The sequence below is a fragment of the Alexandromys fortis genome, unplaced genomic scaffold (assembly GCF_014885135.2).
Source record: "Alexandromys fortis isolate MF-2015 unplaced genomic scaffold, M_Fortis_MF-2015_v1.1 scaffold_156, whole genome shotgun sequence".
NCBI classification, from domain to species: Eukaryota; Metazoa; Chordata; class Mammalia; order Rodentia; family Cricetidae; genus Alexandromys; species Alexandromys fortis.
Window position 1 is genome coordinate 2,428,055 of NW_026068028.1, and position 13,244 is coordinate 2,441,298.

The following is a 13,244-nucleotide window of genomic DNA, read 5'->3' on the forward strand; positions in this document are numbered from 1 at the left end:
ATTTATTTATTTATTATGTATACAGCATTCCTTCCATGTATGTCTGCAGGCCAGAAGACCCCATTAGAGATGGTTGTGAGCCACCATATGGTTGCTAGGGATTGAACTCACTGCCTTTGGAAGAACAGTCAGTGCTCTTAACCTCTGAGCCATCTCTCCAGCCCCCATAATAATTTATTTATTTATTTAGTATACAATATTCTGTCTACATGTACACCTGCAGGCCAGAAGAAGGCACCAGACCTCATTACAGATGGTTGTGAGCCACCTGTAGTTGCTGGAATTGAACTCAGAACCTTTGGAAGAGCAGGCAATGCTCTTAACCACTGAGCCATCTCTCCAGCCCCTTATGATTTATTTCTTATCATCTCTCTTAACTTTTTAAAAATATACAATTGATTACTGTCAAAGGGATTGATTTTTGTCATTATTTTTATTGAATATTTTTTATTCTTATGGCCAAGTGATGAGAATTATTTATATTTTCCTTAATGCTGTTTTTCTGTGATAGAGTTTGAACCAGGGCCTCACAGCACACAACACTGCACCACAGAGCTCTATAATTCCCCAATCACTCATGTGCTGTTGATATAAGTTACTTATGAATTCAGAATTTGCAAGACTTTTCCCCAGTCTCTATTTAGGGTCTTTGCAGATCAAAGCAGGCAGGATTTTTTTTGGGGTGAAGTGGGCTGAAGTCTAATATTATATATCAGTTTTTTTTTCATTTTTTTTAAATATAATTTTTTTATTGAAAAAAAAAAAAGATTTCCGCCTCCTCCCCGCCTCCCATTTCCCTCCCCGTCTCCCTTTTCCCCCTCCTCCCTCTCCTCTCCCCCTCCCCCCCACTCCTCTCCCCCTCCCTCTCCAGTCTGAGGGGCAGTCAGGGTTCCCTGCCCTGTGGAAAGTCCAAAGTCCTCCCCGCTCCATCTTGGTCTAGGAAGGTGGACATCCAAACTGGCTAGGCTCCCACAAAGCCAGAACATGAAGTAGGATCAAAACCCAGTGGCATTGTCCCTGGCTTCTCAGCAGCCCTCATTGTCCGCCATATTCAGAGAGTCCGGTTTTATCCCATGGTTTTTCAGTCGTAGTCCAGCTGGCCTTGGTGAGCTCACAATAGATCAGCCCCACTGTCTCCGTGGGTGGGTGCACCCCTCGTGGTCCTGGCTTCTTTGCTCATATTTTCCCTCCTTCTGCTCCTCATTGGGACATTGGGAGCTCAGTCCAGTGCTCCAGTGTGGGTCTCTGTCTCTATCTCCATCCATCTCCAGATGAAGGTTCTATGGTGATATGCAAGATATTAATCAGTATGGCTATAGGCTAGGGTCATTTTGTAGGTAATCTTTTTCTTTTTTCTTTTTTTGCTTTGATAAAGTCAAGGAGATCTTTTCCTTTATATTCAATTTTTACAGTTTACATTTAGGTCCAATTATTCATTTGGACTCAATTTACATGCATACTATAGCATTATTGTTACATTGTTAGAAAAATTGCCATTTCTCTTTGATTATGCCTTTGTTGGATATCAAGAGTTCATACTTTTATTGGTCCATTTTGTGCTTTCTGTTCCGTTTTTCTGGTCTATCTGTTCTCTAGGCAACACTGTAATGTCGACTGCTATAGTTCAGCTTATAATAAGGTGATCTGAGCCTCCAACTTCATGTTTCTTCAAAACTTTTGCTGCTACTCGGATTCTTTTACCTGCTCATATAAATTTTAGAATCAGCTTGTCTGAGTTTTGATCAGAATTTCACTGAGTCTAGCAGTCAATTAAGGAGGACTGGTATTTAACTGACCAGTTTTCTTTAACGTGTTTTCTCATGGTTTCTTAACTTTCCTCATACAAATACTTGATGCCTAATTTAACTTTTTCACAGAACGAATTATGGAAATGGAAAATGAAGAAGAAAAATGGGAGAAACTGGATGCAGAATTTGATCACTTTGTGGTAGATATGAAGCCTTTTGTTCTAAAATTACCCCACAGGTCAGGTAAGATTGTGTTTGACATTAGACTCTTGTTTTTGAGATATTCTTACTATGTAGCCCTGGCTAGACTGATGTTCACTATGTAGACCAGAATAGCCTCCAACATACTGCCTCAGCCTCCCCAGTACTTGGATTATAGGCATGTGCCACCATATCTAGCTGAAATTAGATCCTTAAGATTAAAAATAAGAATACCTAATCAAAACAGTTTTATTAACTACTAATGGCTTTATTATTGCTATGACAAAATACCTGTAAGATGCAACTGAAGAGCTTGTTTTGGCTCCCAGTTTGAGGGTTCAGTCCATCATGTGGGGAGGACACGGTGTCTGGGGCTAGAGCAGCCAGTCACATTGCATCTGTAGTCAGGAAGCGAAGAGCAGAGGATGCTGCTTCTCAGCTTCAGTCTGGGCCCTCCAGCCCGTGGAATAATGCTGCCCACATATAGCATGGGTCTCTCCTCCTCAGTTAAATTTTTTTCTGGGAACACCATCACAAACACACCCAGAAATGTGTTTCCTTGGTGATTCTGAATATCTTCAATTAGGATTAGATGTCATACAAGTGAACTGTCAAAATGGAAATAAAGTTGAAATTCCCTTTTTAAAAACTTACTTAATGCTAATGTTTATCATTGATGTAGAATTGTTTACTTTGAGCTGTTCCTGGATAAATAAAAGTTCAGTGGCAGTGTCCTCTAAGCTTTGACAGGATTTTATTGTGATGCCGTGGCTCATGCCATGAGCTTAAAGCATGAGATCTTAAAAGTTAGTTACTTCTCTTTCTTCACTTTGTCCTTTCCCTCCTCCTTGGAAGTGACTTCCAGTTCATGGACCCATCATTAACCTCTGACTCTTTAGATCTGACCAGCTGATAGGATAACTATGAATGAGTTTCTGTTGCTTTCGTTGCTGCCCTGTTATTTGTACTTTTGGAATGAGAACCTTTGTTTCAAGATAGATTTACAGAAATTTTAATGCATTAGAGGGCTGCATAGAATGTAGGGCTCAAGGAGATGCTCTAAGCTGCAGTGGTTGTATTATTGACTGTAGGGGTAATGAGTAATTGGTAGATTTGGTAGACATTGAGTAGGGGCTGTGGAGTGAACCTAAGAAGCTATGGCTTTTTGTTCTCCCAAGTTCTCTTGTCCCTGAGATATCTGAGTGAGTGCACCTTAGAGTCAAAGTGAGGGGCTGACTTAATGCTACAGACTTATTGGGAGCTGCATTGAGAGATAGGAGTGAGACATAGAAATGATGCAGTCTTTGCTCGGCTGTTGTTCCGGAGCCTGCAGCCTTCTCTGACCTTCCCTTGAACCGTATCCTTGTGTCTCCTTTCTTACCTTGTTGGTCCGTAGCCTTTCCTTTCTTCTTCTGTTGCTCGTCAGATCTCATGGGTTCGGGTTCTATTCCTTCACATTTGTCACTGATTCATGATGACTTCTGATAGTACAGAATGATAGATGGGTATCACATCCTCTTCTGATACTCACTACCTTTTAAAAATTGCCACATGTTAATTACACAAAATAATGGGTTTCGTTATGACATTTTTATATATGTTATGAACATTATATTTACTTTGGTCATGGTCATTCCCTTTATTGTTCTCTCTTATCTCTCCTCCTATTTCTGCTTTTCCTTTTCCTCTTCTGTAATAGTGACCCTTCTTTTTTCCATGTCATTTTTTAATGTCTAGATTCTGTGTATGAGAGAAAATATGCGATATTTGTCTTCCTGAATCTGGTTTGTTTTGCTTAACATGATGATATGTAGTTCATTTCATTTCCTGTAGATGACATTATTTTGTTCTTATGTCTGAATAAAATCATACTGTATATAAATAAAATTGTACTTATTTTCCCATTTGATAAACACCCATGTTGATTGTAGAACTTTGATAAGCACTTAATTTTTCCTTTTTTTTTGTCTTGGATCTGCCAATTAAGAAAATTTTGTATTAGGATTTTCCATTATAAATGTATTTCAAATCAAACTATTCTCATATTTTGTCTTTTTTAAAAAATAGGTTTTAGGTATTTAGAATTCTTACATATAACCCTAAGTTCATACACATCATCTATGTAGAACATTCATAGTTCTCTTTTACTACTTCATAATGAACATGTAGGAACTCATCCCATTTAAGAACTAGAAATTTCTCTGGGCGATGGTGGCACACACCTTTAATTCCAGCACTCAGGGAGTCAGAGGCAGGCGATCTCTGTGAGTTTGAGGCCAGCCTGGTCTACAGAGTGAGTTCCAGGACACCAGAGATCCACAGAAAAACCCTGCCGCGAAAAACAGAAACAAAAACAAACAAAAAATGAGAGAGAGAGAGAGAGAGAGAGAGAGAGAGAGAGAGAGAGAGAAACTAGAAATTTGTACCAGCTCATCTAGTCTTACAGCTAAAGCTGCCTTTCACAGTGGGCTTTTCTACCATTTTAAAGAGAGAATTAAGCTCTTCATTAATCAAGGTGTACCAAAGTGTGTGCATTGAATATAATGTGGATGTCAGTTTGCTAGAAGACATGACAATATCATATTTTTAATTATTTGCTCAAGCTTACCAATTCTACTTATGTATTTTCTGTTTGTTTAAAGTACACTGGATATTCATAAAGTTTGTTTGGTGTTCATATAATTTTCAGAGCAAAAATACACACTTTTTAAAAAGAGATCTACCTCTCATGCCTGTAGTGAGATTACAAAGTGGTAAATCCAGACTTAGTGATTTTTTGTAGGTAAAACAATAAATGATTATGACCTTTTATAAGCCAAGAGATTAGTGATTTTTTATAATATATGTAATCCACAAATTAAGTTAGACAGAGAAAAATATCAGAGTAGTGTTCATGTGAGTTAAAAAATCCTGCGTCACAGCAAGATAATACACTCAGTGGGTTATGCGGATTAAATGTGCCGCATTTTTAGGTAGATTTTTTAGAAGGATAATTATTTCATGAAATTATTCACTCAATTATTTTAGTGATAGTAAAAGAAAGCCTTGAATCAGCTACAAATCCCTTGGAATTATTGGCGTTAATAGATAAAATGTTTGGATTTAATTTTTGAGTGAATATGTGCTTAGCTTTCTGTGTTTGTGTAGTTAGGATTTAGAGAAGTCTTTTCAGTATATCTAAAGTTATTTTATTGATGCAAAATTTTATCTAAAAACATGTTTAATAGTATTCAGAAACTGTATTTTTATTAACTATCAATGACAGATCCCAGGAATCTTATTTTTATGAAAATATGTACTCATATTTGTGTTGCCCAGCTACACCTAACTAATAAAGTGAACTCTAGATTGGGAGTGTACAGTCTTTTTTTCCAGACCACAACCATTTTTTGTTGGTGTTGTAAAGTTTGTTGAAATGTTACCACACCGTTTGCTTGCATGTAGTTCATTAATATTTTCTTGATGAGGAGGTCAACTAGAATAAGTTACACAAGAAATCACATGATTCCGAAATCTTGGAGTATTTACAATTGAGCTTTTAGGAAGTTGTCTATTCCCCTTCTAGATTACAGTAGGTCCTTATATAGCCTTTATAATTTAATGTTTCATCCCTGACATCAGATTTCATATAGTTCTTCTGTACATATAGAACGGCAGAGGTGTGCTCTTTGGATTAGAAAGCTGTGTGAGCCCTCGGGAACAGGTGCAGGACTCCTGGGTAGGAAGAATCGGAACTTGTATGCAAAGCTGTTACTGCACATGCTTAGGCGAGGAGTCCTGGAAGGCCCTTTTACACACCGTCCTGAGTCAGGAACGCTAAAAACATTACCATCATATATGGTAAGTACCATTGGCTACTGCAGAGCAGTTTCATTTCCTTAAAAGTGACTACGATATAGCATCCCTTTGGGGAAGGAAATAATATTGAGTTATATGTGCTAGATAATACATAAATTAAAACTTTCATTCATTTTCCCCATTTCAATAGAAAACATTCTTTTAATATTTTATTCACTTATATTTATTCCCTTATATAAAAATTAATTTTAAAACTGGCCTTAATTACTTACTAATTTTCAAATTGACTCTTAATATGTAAAGTATTTCAATAAATTCTAGTTTATTAATTCTTCAATATATTTTGTTGAACATATCAGTTTAATGGCTTTTAGATGTTCCTTTCTAGTCTGTTGATAATATTAAATTAGTATTTTAAAATAGTTTTTTATAGTGATTTAATTGTTATCAGCTTTGTTATGAGATAGTTATTTTATGGCTAGTTGGTTGTCCCCATCTTGCTCCTTGTAAACATAAACTTGCCTCTTGGTTTGTGTAGGTTATGAGTATCATATCTAATTGGACAGCTAACTGCAGTTGCATATACATATGTGAATGTTAGAATTATTACAAAATTAATACAAAATTTCTGTACATTTTAGCAATTTACTAATCAAAATTTAGTATCATCGCATGCTGCACACCAGAGGATAATTCCTTCTATTGGTGGCAGAACACAAAAACTTTGAATGCTATTATCCATTGTAAAAGGAGTACCATATGTTTTGTTTATGCCAAGATTGGCAGTATTGGGGAAAGTAGGTAGTTGATTCTGTGTATTTGTTTGACATTAGAATGAGTACACCAGTCTCTCTGTTGTCTGAGAAGCTTTCATTCCCCATCTCCACAAGATTCAAAGTAACAGACAGCATGGAGTTGTTTGTCCTATACTGAGACATCTAAGATAACTAACTACTTGTGACTATGAGTAGATATTGCCTTACTCAAGGGTTCTATTGCTGTGATAAAACATCGTGACAATAATAACATGGGGAGGAAAGAATTTATTTTGCTTACACTTTCACATCACAGTCCATCACTGAAGGAAGTCAAGGCAGGAACTGAACTTGGAAACAGAACTGAAGCAGAGGCCATGGAGGGATGCTGCTTACTGGCTTGCTCCTTATGGCCTGTTCAGCCTGCTTTCTTATAGTACCCAGGTCCACCAGCCTCCGTGTGGGACTGCCTGCAATGAACTGGCACCTTCCACATCCAGTGAAGGAAGTGCCCTCCAGACTTGCATATGGGCCAGTCTCAGCTGAGGCTCTCTCTTCCCAAATAGCTAAAGCTTGTACCAAGTTGATGTAGAACTAGCCAGCACTCGGTGTATACTGTGCAAATAGACCTTGCTGGAGATAGTAGAACAGAGTTTATGAGACTCTATTCCAACTTACAATAGCACCCAATTTAAAACTTATTTGTGGCATTTCCCAATAATATGTATAGCCATGGTTCACTGCAGATAACTTAAACCATGGGAAGAGAAGCAGAGAGTAACCAAGATAACTGTATCTCATTTAAAAAGGAACCATCTTTCATTTCAGATTTAAGATAAAGGGGTCACGTGTGACCATTTCCTGAAGAGTAGCCCCTCGAGGACTTCTGTAGACTTAGGTGATGGTTACGCAGGTAGAGTTTCTCCAGAAACCTTATCATGCACCTGGCTCATTGACACCACTGGGCTAATGCGTCCGAGTGTCTAAAATGGAGTGTTTTGTGAGGAACAGTAGATGTCGGGATATGACTATATTGTGTACATTTTTCCATCCACAGTCAATTTCATAAAATTGTAGGGGAGAACTTTATTTCACAAATGATACTAAGAAGGCCAGAGCTTTGTCTTGACCTCCCAGGGAACGAACAATATGGTTAGAACCAAATACCATGTCTCTGACTTCGTAGTTCCCACCTCATCGAGGCACTTTTAATTTTAGTTTTAATTTCTGGCACATTTTAATTGTGATTACTCCAAATACTGATTTTGTGTATATATGTGCCTGTATGTGCAGATTAATTGATGGTTATAGGAGAAAATAGAATAGGATATAATTTTAAAAGTTTTCCATTTAACTATAAAACACTGGTTCTCCTGTGGGTTGCAACCCCTTTGTCAAAGCCTTTTCTCCAAAAAATTTACATTATGATTCAGAACAGTAGCAAAATCACAGTTATGTGGCAGCAACTAAAATAATTTTATGGCTGGGGTCACCACAAATTGAGAAACTTTATTAAAGGATCACAGCATTAGGAAGGTTGAGAACCACAATTATAATACTAATATCATTTCCTTATGTAAATAATTATTCCCAGCTTTATCTGCCATGTAATTTGTTGTTCATTGGGTTTCTTGTTTAGTAGAACATCACTGAAATGTAAATATGTTAACCATTTTATTATTTTAGTATTGCATAATTTATTATGTATTCAGTGATAAATTTATATATTTGTCTATAGTTGTACTTAAACTGGATATTTGAAAAGCTTTTTGTCAAATTTAAAAGTTGATGGGAAACTTAAGTGTTTTGTTTATAGTACATTTTACAAAAATGATTTCTCTGATTTTTAAAAACCAGTCCATCTATTTTGATGAACCAAATCCAGCACGACCAAAAGGTACAAGCCCAGAGAAGTTACCAGACTGGGTGGTGGGCGAGCTGGAGCCAGGCGAACACAGACTGAGTGAGTCATGGCAGTTTTCTTCTGGAGAAGAGAGCACAGTGGTGCTGTCGGCAAGTGGTGTCCAAAGGTATGCCACCGAGTTGAGTCTCAAGTTTGGAAATTTTACTCTGCTTTTGCAACTGGCTATGTTGGAGCTTTTTCTTATTAAGCACAAGGTTTTGCTTTACATTGTATTTTAATAATGTTGAGGGCTGTGAATAGATATTAGGTAAGCAAAAATAACAGGTTTTAAGAATCTACTACTTATTTAAGAAGATTATGTTATATTTTAAGTAGTTTTATGAATATCTGTTAACTTTCTTTCTGTGTGTTTTTGTGTGTATTTCATTGTTTGAAAAGTGTACCTGGTTACATGTTTCCTTTATGACAATGCAAAGAGCATTGCCAGTGATGTCATCAGAATGTGACACTCTGCACATCCAGGTTGCATCTTCTGCTGGCATATCTCTTCCCCACATCACTGACTTGTACTCACTATTTCATTTTATAAAATAAGAATATAAACGTGACCCATTCAACTACTTTTTCAGTAGAGGATCAAGCCTACATAGTATTTTTACTACAAATAAAAACAAACTTCTAAGTTATAAAAATGTACCAAAAGGCTGTTATTGTTGCAGTATAACTTTTTGTCTTTAAGAGGGAGAGATTTAAACTTTTGTTTTTATTAAATTTGGTATTTCCTGTTGACACTGGAGTTTCTTGAAATGTTAGAAATATTGGCTAGTATCATTTGACATGCATCACACTTCATCCTTCACTTCTGGCCATTCGGTAATTTTAATTTTATGAATTTGCTTCTATTAACAAAGCAGTCATTATTGTCCACTATAGTGTCTTTGGTCCATTTCTTGTTAAATATGGAAATGTTATTAGTAATTAGAAATGTATCCATTATAGATGTGGTCTAATTGTGTATCTTTCATATTGGAGATATCATGACGGGAAAGAACACAAACTAAAGAGTCCATGAGATAATTTTATTAGAAAGTGGAAACAAATTAGAATGGAGAAAAAGTGAAGGAAGATATGATAGCATTAATGATATATTTAGAGGAGTAAGAAGTGAATGGACGAGTTGTATTAGATGGTGTTAATGCTTATTTTTATATCCATAGAGAATTAAAATAAGAGGTAAAGTTACAGAGTAATTTTTAGCTTCTTAGTTGCTAAATGGCATTGTAGAAGAGAGATTGTGTTCTGTAAATGATGAGAAATATAATGGCTTGTTTGACTGCTAAAATTTGTATTAAGACTTGAGCTAGAGGCTAGGGATGTTGCTTAGTTGAATGCTTACCTAGCATGCATGAAGCTCTGGATTTGATCCCCAGCACTGCAGAACCTGACCATAGCAGTATATGCTTTAAATCCTAACACCAGGGAGGTGGAGGCAGGAGGATCAGAAAATTCAAGGTCATCCTCAGCTCTGTAGCAAGTTTGAGGCCAGCTTGGGTTACATGAGACCTCTCTTTAAAGAACAGTTCAGCTAAAATTTGGGCTCCTTTCTAAGTAAAATGGTGACATGAACCTGGAGTTTGTGGTCTTAGAGGGCACTAAAGCTAAAGTCTTGTCTTGGCCCTTGACCATGGGTTGGAAACTGTAAATCTTCATTGAATCAGTGACCTGAGCAGATTGGTTTTGCTTCCCTTGCACAGTGCTGTCTTTAACAGTGGTTTTGAAGGATTTGTCAAAATTAGCAATCAGTTTTCTTGCTCTTCCTAAAAATATGAAAACCTGGTAATCTTTTTGTAAGCTAGCCATGGGTTCATAGGTTATAGATAGTTATAGTAGGTTACTTTGTTACTGTAGTATGCTGTTAGTGAATTTCACATTCTTTATATGTATTAGTGAGCATGGGCCTTTTTTTCTTTAAATAGTCTTTAAAGTATTTTTCTGTGTTAATATTGTATCAAAAGTGCAGAGAAGAAGGATGCAGTTGAGGAATCAAATAATTCAAGAAAGGGAGTACAAAATTAGGCAACATAATCACTTTTCTTTTGCCTGCTTAAACTGCCTGGATGTGATTTATAACTTGCTTTACATGAGAGAAGTTCACAGATAGTTTTGGTGCACTAGTCATATGGGATTTTGCAAATACTGTGAAGATTAAAGTGTGCATAAAAGGATTTAGGACAGGAACTATGTGACGTTAGCAGGAGTCTAGCTGAATGGACATTTTCTTCTTTGGACCACAAGATAAAGTTTGAGAAAAATACAGTGAAAATATTCTTCTTTGAAAAATAGATTTGGTTTTTATTTGTTTATATGTGTGTATCTGTGTTGAATATATAATGTGTATGGGGTTGCCCTGGACTCCAGAAGAGGGAGATGGATTCCTCGGAGCTGGAGTCACAGGCAGTTGTGAGCCGCCCAACTTGGGTGCTGGGATCCAAACTAGGGTCCCCTGGAAGATCAGCAAGCACTCTAAACTGTTGAACTTTCTTTCCAACCTCAGTGGAAATAATATTTACATGTCACCCAGTCACTTTACTGGAAAAGGAAAACATAATAAAGTTCACACATTAAAAATCGTTTGTTGGCTGTGTGGTGGTGGCGCATACCTTTAATCCCAGCAATCAGGAGTCAGAGGCAGGTGGATCTCTGTGAGCTGGAGACCAGCCTGGTCTACAGAGTGAGTTCCAGGACAGTTAGGATTACACAGAGAAACTCTGTCTCGAAAAACAAAACAAAGTGTTTTTGTTCACTGTGTTAGCTATATATATTTCATTATAGGGACAAAATATTTAATAAAAACAATCTAAGGAGGGAGGGCTTGTTCTAGATCTCACTCGGAGGGAACAGAGCTCATCATTTCAGGCTAGGTGTGGTAGCAAGCGCCTGGTCGCATTGTGCCTACAGTCACGAAGTGAAGGAAGATGAACCCTGGTGCCCACCTGGCTTCCCACTTTCCCTTTTCGCTCAGCTCAACACCCCAGTCCATGGATGTACTGCACACATTCAGGTGGAGCTTCTTTCCCCAGTGAAGCTTCTCTGGAAATATTCTTACAGATATGCCCAGAATTGTATCTCCTGCGTATTCCAAATCTCATCCACCTAATAGTGAAAATTAGCCTTCACCACTATCTATAATCAAATGAATTTTAATGAAAAATAGTTATTGATTACAAGGTGTTAGTTATTGATTAAATGATAAGCAATGTGAAGAACTGACTGTGTGATGGCTGTCATCAGCCCCACCCATCCTCCAGACAAAACTCTGACACCCAAGTCCATCCAGGTGGCGCTGTCACTTCTCCTTATGGGACTCCACGTTTTTCTGTCGCACTCATCACATTTGCAGATGTTTAATGTCTGGCTTCTTCGTGATTCTAATTTCACGAGGTAGGAATGATATTTTTCATATTTGCAATTTATTTTCAGTTCCTCCTAGTAGATGCAAGCATGTTGAAAATTTCTTAAGTCCAGTTGAGTTAGTTATTTGTGTGCTTGGTGAAGATTATTAGTCACTGCCACATATTTAATTTACTACCTACAAAGACCTTCTAAGGTAGGTGTATTGTGGCATCAGTAGTAGTTCAAAAGAATCTTTGAATTGAATTTTTAGAGAATGTGGAGGGAAGGCAGATTTTATAAGATGGTAGAGGGAACATGGTCATGCACTGTAGGAGCCCATACACCGTGAGGCACGACACTGGAGGAATAGGCAAGGACACACCTAAAGGTCTTTCTGTTCAGCTCAGTGACATGAGGCTGATGGTCAGTTAGGGTTATAAAGCCCTTCTCAGGGTATTTCATACTCCTTTAACAATTATGACTTGATTTGTTTTAAAAATTTAAATTTTATTTAAGCTTTAATCCACAAGTATTTTACTTAACAGATATTTGTCATTTTACATGGAGACATTTAAAAGATAAAACTAACATTATTTTAGCTAAAGTTACATAGATTGATTTATGGCAGACCCTGCATGTGATTCAACTCGCCATGGCACTGAGTAACCCACCAAAGCCTGCTTTCATTCTTCTCTCTAAGATGGCTTCTTTTCTCTGAGTGGTCATACTGTGCTAATGAAGAAGTTGGTATCTGTTAATGTTGACCTACTACATCTAATAACTTCTGTAAGAATTGTTTTAAAAAGTTTAAGAGGCTTATAATATTTGACACATGTATGTTTTTATAGTGAATAATTTATTGTTACTTAGAACTGAAGTTTAATGCTGCCTCATAAATTTTACAGCCACTTCAACTTGTCTTTTGAAAAACCTCTTTAATCTTAAAAGATTTTCCCCCTTAGTGTTTCTTTTTTGATCACTTTATAAAACCCTGCTTTACTTAGACCTTTTTGTATGTGAAGCATTTCTAATGGCATTTTAGATGATGCTGTTTGTGCCCTAGCCTTTTTATATTATTAAAGATGCAGAGTCCTTTTGAAGCCTTTTGTTAGGATCCCTATTCAGGGGAGATGACACCTTCCCTTTACCTTTATTCCTTTGTAGGCTGGAAGCAGCCTCGCTTCACACTCCCTGGAAGTATTATGAGGCCATATTCTAGCCCTTGTTATCATGCTTTCTTTTTGTCCCCCAAATATACATCATGCATTAGTATACTTAGCATTTTACAGCAGACACTCCAGTACCAATCACTCCTGAGAGTCTCTGCTTTCTTTCATCCATATTCCTTCGTTTATGTTCATGCCATTACCTATGTTTTCTTTTAGAAGATCCAAATTTCACTACTATTTTAATTAAAATTCTACTATTACATTTTTGTGTTTAGTATCTGACCTTTATCTTGACAAAGAAACATTTTAGTTTTAT

At 36.9% G+C, this 13,244-nt stretch overlaps 1 protein-coding gene across 5 annotated transcripts in view; it reads left to right on the plus strand.

Moving 5' to 3' along the window:
• The window catches only part of Cep112 (centrosomal protein 112), a 363,872-nt gene that overhangs the window by 7,584 nt on the left and 343,044 nt on the right, over positions 1–13,244 (plus strand). For all 5 annotated transcript variants that reach the window (XM_050164302.1, XM_050164303.1, XM_050164304.1 and 2 more), the window contains exons 2-4: positions 1,878–1,991; positions 5,599–5,789; positions 8,360–8,532. In XM_050164302.1, the coding sequence (XP_050020259.1) occupies positions 1,886–1,991; positions 5,599–5,789; positions 8,360–8,532 (470 nt within the window). In that variant the 5' untranslated portion in view covers positions 1,878–1,885. The remainder of the gene's footprint in view (positions 1–1,877; positions 1,992–5,598; positions 5,790–8,359; positions 8,533–13,244) is intronic.